Source organism: Oncorhynchus clarkii, chromosome 7, assembly GCF_045791955.1.
Source record: "Oncorhynchus clarkii lewisi isolate Uvic-CL-2024 chromosome 7, UVic_Ocla_1.0, whole genome shotgun sequence".
NCBI lineage: Eukaryota > Metazoa > Chordata > Actinopteri > Salmoniformes > Salmonidae > Oncorhynchus > Oncorhynchus clarkii.
In genome coordinates this window covers 24,179,158-24,186,166 of record NC_092153.1, presented here as the reverse complement: position 1 = coordinate 24,186,166, position 7,009 = coordinate 24,179,158, and the positions used below count along the sequence as shown (strand labels likewise).

General features: G+C 52.0%; 1 protein-coding gene across 2 annotated transcripts in view; it reads left to right on the top strand.

The window, feature by feature from the left end:
• Nucleotides 1–7,009, top strand: part of LOC139413092 (B-cell CLL/lymphoma 9 protein-like) — a 55,892-nt gene that overhangs the window by 44,137 nt on the left and 4,746 nt on the right. For both annotated transcript variants that reach the window (XM_071160144.1, XM_071160145.1), the window contains exons 6-9: nucleotides 473–583; nucleotides 1,282–1,444; nucleotides 4,148–4,247; nucleotides 4,606–6,886. In XM_071160144.1, the coding sequence (XP_071016245.1) occupies nucleotides 473–583; nucleotides 1,282–1,444; nucleotides 4,148–4,247; nucleotides 4,606–6,886 (2,655 nt within the window). The remainder of the gene's footprint in view (nucleotides 1–472; nucleotides 584–1,281; nucleotides 1,445–4,147; nucleotides 4,248–4,605; nucleotides 6,887–7,009) is intronic.

Here is a 7,009-nt window from a genome sequence, read left to right as displayed (position 1 = left end):
CGGGCTAAATAATTTACACCCCCCCCCCCCCCAGTCTCTCTCTCTCTTAGAGATCAATCAGGCGCGCCCACTTTACCCCAACATGCCTCACAGGCAGCTCGTCTCCCTCCACCCATTGGCCCGCTGAGAGCATTGATCTGAACTAGTGAATAGTCAACACGTTATTTGGTCGTAATGTGCTTAATGCTGTCGCCTAGCCTGGCCCCAGGTCTGTTTGTGCTGATACAGCCAACTCATATCGTCATTGTCCATAGGATTTAGCAAGGCAGCACAAACGGATCTGGAACCAAGCAATGAATGCTGCATCACATTATTGTAAACCCATCAAACACCAGCTAGGCCCAAATGTGTTGTTCAATTACCTTCACATGTGCATGATAAAATCAGTAAGTTGTAATGAGTACAGCTTTATAGGTGTGCTTGATTGACACTAGCCAGACTTAGCTCCTTAATCTCTCTCTCTCTGGTGTAGAGCTGGGCAGTCGAGCCAAGAGGCTGTGTGTAGCTGAGCGGCGGCAGCCCTACAGTGGAGCGGACTGGTGCTCTGGGGGCGAGAGTGACGAGGAAGACCCAGGGTTCTTTAGTAAGTACTGTAGCTACCTGGTCAACTGGTACCAGATCTGTTTGTACAGTCTTACCAACTCCTATGGCCACTGCCACAAACAGTCCTCTGGCAGCGTTTACACAGGCAGCCCAATTCATACCTCTTTTTCACGAATTGATCATCTGACCAATCGGATCAGCTCTGGAAAAAAATATGATGTGAGGAGATCTGATGTGACTGGTCAAAAGACCAATTATTGGAAAAAATGTCAGTTGGGCTGCCTGTGTAAACGCAGCCAAACAGATCTGGGACCAGACCTGTGAACTGGGGTTGGGAAGGAACAGAAGCGTGATTTGCTCTGCGTGCTCCCCATGGCCCTCCTACATCAGATTACACAGGCCTAATGATCTGGTGTCAAGTGTCTCAGTGTAGGAGTGCTGATCTAGGAGCAGTGTAGCTTTTTAGATCACAGTGAATAAGACTACATGGACAGCGAGGAACTGATTCTACTCGGAGACGCTTGATACTGTATATCTCATCTGAATAGTTTGTATTTATTGCAGGTTGTATTTATTGCAGTGAACACATATCTGATCTCACAGCGCTCCCGGAGAAATGTTTTAACGTCTAAGGAACCACATACAGTGATATTTTGAGATGCACAATGGAGACAACCATCATGGTCTGGTCCATAGTGATCTCTCATTCTCACCTCTACTTCCTGTTTCTCTCCCCAGACTGCAATTTGATAGAGATGAAGCCTTTGGACTCCAACAACGCGCTCAGCTCGGCCACGTCGACACACAATACCGTTGGAGGGCAGAGCATGGAGCTGGGCGGCAGCGGTCCCAAGCCCGGGTCAAAGGTTGTGTACGTCTTCACCACAGAGATGGCCAACAAGTAAGCTAGCTCTGGCTGTGTGTTTGTATGGTTGATTGGTCATTGTTCATGATCTGTACTTTTAAAGTATACCACACACTGAACTCTCTCTCCGGATTTAACAATGGTGGGAACTCCCTCAGGCCAATGCTTCTTTGACCAATCCGATGCTTTTAAATCTGACAAAGAGGGTGCTAGTTCACACTTCTGGAGAAAGGTGGAGACTAGTGAATGCATTCAAAATGAAGTGAAGTCACCTGATGGAAACCTTAGTGTTGGGTGTTGTCCCCTTCCCTCCTGACTCTTCCGAGAGATCTAGCCAGTTCCCTGTCTCTGACCCGTGCACTACCATCTCCTCCTCACACACCCTTGTCTGCCCTGAGGAGCCTAGCCAGCCATTTGGTCATTGTGTTCTGCCGGTCACTGACAGACTGGCTGTGAATAATGACAGAGGGTCACCCAAACTCCGGGCTGTCCCCTAGTGGGGTGGTCCCATTTGATTGACAAGTGATGATGACAAGCTCTCGCTCTCCCCCCCCCCGCCACTTATCTGCCCTGAGTAGCACAGTGATCAGTGTGTTCTGCCTGTCTCAACCTCTGTATGCTCGGCTATGAAAAGCCCACTGACATTTACTCCCGAGGTGCTGACCTGTTGCACCCTCTATAGCCACAATTTTGTTTGACCCTGCTGGTCATCTATGAACGTTTGAACATCTCGAAGAACAATCTAGCCTTAATTGCTATGTATTCTTTTATTCTCCACCTGGCACAGCCAGAAGAGGACTGGCCACCCCTCAGAGCCTGGTTCCTCTCTAGGTTTCTAGAGAGTTCCCTGCCATTCTAGGGAGTTTTTTCTAGTCACTGTGCTTCTACATCTGCGTCGCTTGCTCTTTGGGGCTTTAGGCTGGGTTTCTGTATAAGCACTTTGTGACATCTGCTGATGTAAAAAGGACTTTATAAATGCATTTGATAGATTGATGAGGAGAGCTGGACAACAGGAGGCCCTGCCACTCGCCCCTAACCATGGAACGCTCAACTGTTTAGTTCACCTGTGTAGTTCAACTGGCTATTACTGATTTATAGTTGCTTGAACTCCCGCCCAGAACACATTGGCTGTGTTTACACAGACATTCCAATTCAGATGTTTTGCCCAATCATTGGCAAAAGAGCTGATATGACTCGTCAGAAGACTGATTAGTAGGCTTGAATCCTTGAGCTGCAGTGAACGGAGGACTCGTTTTACGGTGGTGTGCATACCAGTATTGGGTGCATTGCCACCACCTTCCGGGCTGGAATGTTATGAGACGGATGGAGGTGTTCTAGATTCTGCACTCTAGTCTACATGAATGGAAGAAGTAATTGGAGAGAGTAATTGAGGCCGCTGTGGCCTATTCGCAGACGGGTGATTATGGTTTCTGATCGTCTTGAGGGTCCTTCGTGGTTATTGCTGATTGAAACCAAGTATAGATGCCTTCCCTTTTCATCTTCTGTCCATTACTTTTGCCATTTGTCTGGGATTCTGAGGAGTGAACCAAGGTCCAAGGACTATGCTAAGCAGATGTATTTAAAGACCCATGATTTCACCATGCAGTAACTTAGTTAGCAGAACAATAAGAGCTTTTTCCCTCCCCACTCAGACCACTCCCAGACAGTCCTGGCTAAATCCTTGCTTGAGAAATTGCCCTTTGCTAAGGAGTTTTTTTAAATCTTTTTGATCGTTTACTTTTTATTTTATTAATTTTTTATTTTATTTTACCTTTATTTAACCAGGTAGGCTAGTTGAGAACACGTTCTCATTTGCAACTACGACCTGGCCAAGATAAAGCATAGCAGTGTGAACAGACAACACAGAGTTACACATGGAGTAAACAATTAACAAGTCAATAACACAGTAGAAAAAAAGAGTCTCTATATACATTGTGTGCAAAAGGCATGAGGAGGTAGGCGAATAATTACAATTTTGCAGATTAACACTGGGGTGATAAATTATCAGATGGTCATGTACAGGTAGAGATATTGGTGTGCAAAAGAGCAGAAAAGTAAATAAATATAAACAGTATGGGGATGAGGTAGGTAAAATTGGGTGGGCTATTTACCGATAGACTATGTACAGCTGCAGCGATCGGTTAGCTGCTCAGATAGCAGATGTTTGAAGTTGGTGAGGGAGATAAAAGCCTCCAACTTCAGCGATTTTTGCAATTCGTTCCAGTCACAGGCAGCAGAGAACTGGAATGAAAGGTGGCCAAATGAGGTGTTGGCTTTAGGGATGATCAGTGAGATACACCTGCTGGAGCACATGCTACGGGTGTTGCCATCGTGACCAGTGAACTGAGAGAAGGCGGAGCTTTACCTAGCATGGACTTCTAGATGACCTGGAGCCAGTGGGTCTGGCGACGAATATGTAGCGAGGGCCAGCCGACTAGAGCATACAGGTCGCAGTGGTGGGTGGTATAAGGTGCTTTAGTAACAAAACATGAGAACATTCACAGTAAGGTACCTAATTGTTACCCCGAAAAAAGAGAGAAAAAAAAAAACCTGTTCGCATTGGAACTTGTTTATTGTCTTCAGTGGGTATTGTTCACAATTGTGCTCAATATATGACTTTGATGATCGGCTTCAATTATTCATTTATTAACCTGATTTTGAAATGGGCCTCTTCCACCTGTTGCCTGTTTGAAACGCATGCGCACACACCTACTCATGAGTGTGCTCCGCTGTCTGCAGGGCGGCTGATGCGGTCTTCACAGGCCACTCGGACAACATCATTGCATTCCACATGAACAACAACTCCAACGGCAAGGGCAACAAGCCCCATCTACCTGTGGTAAGTCTAACCCACTTCAATACAAAAACCACGTTTAACGAGCCTATTATTTATCATACCATTTGGGGTATCATCGAAATCGGCCATTTTGCCGTTATCAGACCATTTGCATTGTGCCCCTTGTTGGTCTGGTAATATAATGTTATATAATAATGTTAAAACTTTAAGCATGTTTCGGACAATGTTATATTTGTCCAACTCAAAAAATGGTGTATTTTCTGAAGCTATATTAATATATTAATATATTAATTATGCACCCTGGCATGCTTTGGATAAACCTCTCAATGTGTACGTGTCAGTGAGCGGGGACTTTTGGTAACCCCACCAACCCCTCTCTCGCCCTCACCCTGTGTTGTAGAATAATCAGATGGGACCCCCCCGGGGTGACTCCAAGCAGCTGGGTGGAGCCCCCCAGCAGCAGTCATCTCACCCTTCTGACCAGAACCACCAGCAAGCCTCCAAAGCACCTCCACCAGGCCAACAGCAGCCAGCAGAGGCCCAGCCTCAGGGGGCCAAGCCTGGGAGCTTCCTCCAGGACGTGGCCGCCTCTGGGGGCATGGACTCTAAGAGTGGAAGCCCCCAGAACGGCACGCCCCACGACGCTAACAGCAACCCTGGAGGGACGCCCGGCCACCAGACCCCTTCTGGGGCATCCCAACAGGGCTTCCCCTCTCTGGACCTTCCCAATGGCGCTGACGCCAAACTCACGGCCCAGCAGCAGCAGCTGGCACACGAGCTGATGTCCAGCATGGGGGACAACTCTGAGGGCCTGTCCCAGGAGCAGCTGGAGCACCGTGAACGCTCCCTGCAGACACTACGGGACATCCAGCGCATGCTCTTCCCCGATGACAAGGAGTTATCCCTCAAAGACATGGTAGCCATGGGGCAGGGCAACCCAGGCGGGCCTCCTGGGCCCAACCCCGGCATGATGGAGGGGGGGCCCAAGAAACCTGGGGAGCAGGGCCCCCTCCAGGCCATGATGGCCCAGTCCCAGAGCCTGGGGAAGCCTGGAGGCCCTGTGGGGCCCCGGCCCGATGGCACTCCATTTGGGCCCGGAGGCCTCAGAGACATATCATTCTCCCCGGACGAGCTGGGGCCTCCGCCTCCTGGACCGCCTATGAATTCTCACGGAGGGCCCGGCGGTGAGCACGGGGATCACACAGGGATGAACCCGGAGCAGATGGCATGGCTGAAGCTGCAGCAGGAGTTCTACGAGGAGAAGAAAAGGAAGCAGGAGCAGATGCAGCACCGGGGACCCATGGGCGACATGATGATGCACCAACAAGGCCCCCGGGGCCCCATGATGCGCGGGCCCCCGCCTCCCTACCAGATCAATTCAGCTGGGGAGATGTGGGGCCCTGAGCACTTCCCAGAGCAGATGAGCATGGGACCCCGGGGCCCCATGCATCCCCACATGCAGAGGATGCCCGGCGGCTTCCCTCCTGGCATGATGAACCCGGGTATGGAGGGCGGCCCCAACCCCAGGGGGCCCCGGCCTGGAATGAATTGGCCCGATGACATGGGACCCAACATGGGCGACGGCAGGGGCTTCCTGCCCGGACAGGGGCCGTTTGTAGGGCCAGGGGGTCGGGTGGAGAGGTTCCCCAACCCACAGGCGGTGCAGGAGGCCATGTTCCAGCAGGGCATGGGGGGTGACAAGCAGGGCATGGGGCTGCCACCGGGCATGATCATGGAGATGAACAGGATGATGGGGGGAAACGGCCCCCGAGGGCCAATGGACGGCCCCGGCAACGGCCCTAACGGAGGCGGCATGATGTTTCCCAGAATGCCTGGCGATGTTGGCCCTATGAGCCCATCCTCCAGGATGGAGTTTGTCAAGGGCCTGGGCCGGGACATGGGCCCCGAGTTCAGCATGGGCCCTGGCAACATGAACATGGGGCCCAACCCCCAGATGATACAGGCTAAGATGAGGGGGGAGCCTCCCATGAACATGAGCCCCGAGGAGATGATGAAGATGAGAGGAGGCTCCATGCCAGAGAACATGGGCCCTCAGAAGATGATGCAGGGGCCTCCCTTCCCGGACCAGGGGCACCATCCAGGGGACTTCAACATGGGCCCCAACCGCCACTTCCCGGGTATGGGGCCTCACGGGCCAGGGAACCCTAGGTGCCCCAGAGTCGAACCCCCCTTCGGCCCTGACCAGCGAGGAACCAACCACGGCGGCAACGGTCGCCTCAGCCACATGCCCCCCAACTCGGGCCCGCCTCCCAACCAGAGGAACATGGGGGGCCGCAAGGGTCCTCAGGACATCCAGGGCGGCCAGGCTAACTCACCCAACATCAACCCCCTCAAGTCCCCTACGCTGAGGCAGGTCCAATCCCCCATGCTGGGCTCGCCCTCTGGGAGCCTCAAGTCCCCCCAGACACCCTCCCAGTTGGCTGGCATGCTCCAGGGGCCCTCGGCGGCGGCAGTGGCCGCTGCCTCCATCAAGTCTCCCCCCATGATGGGTTCGGCCGGAGCCTCTCCTGTCCACATGAAGTCACCCTCGCTCCCGGCACCCTCCCCAGGGTGGACATCGTCTCCCAAGCCCCCCATGCAGAGCCCAGGCATCCCTCAGAACAACAAGCAGCCCCCGCTCAGCATGACCTCACCCAACATGATGGGCAACGTGGAGCAAGGTGAGTCCCAGAAGTTTCTCTTCTGTTAGCTTTCCATCAATTCAGTTCAGTAGATTGTGCTTTATGGACTGAATCTTGACTTGAGATCTGTGCTTTTAACTCAGACTCAGGCAATGGGAGATT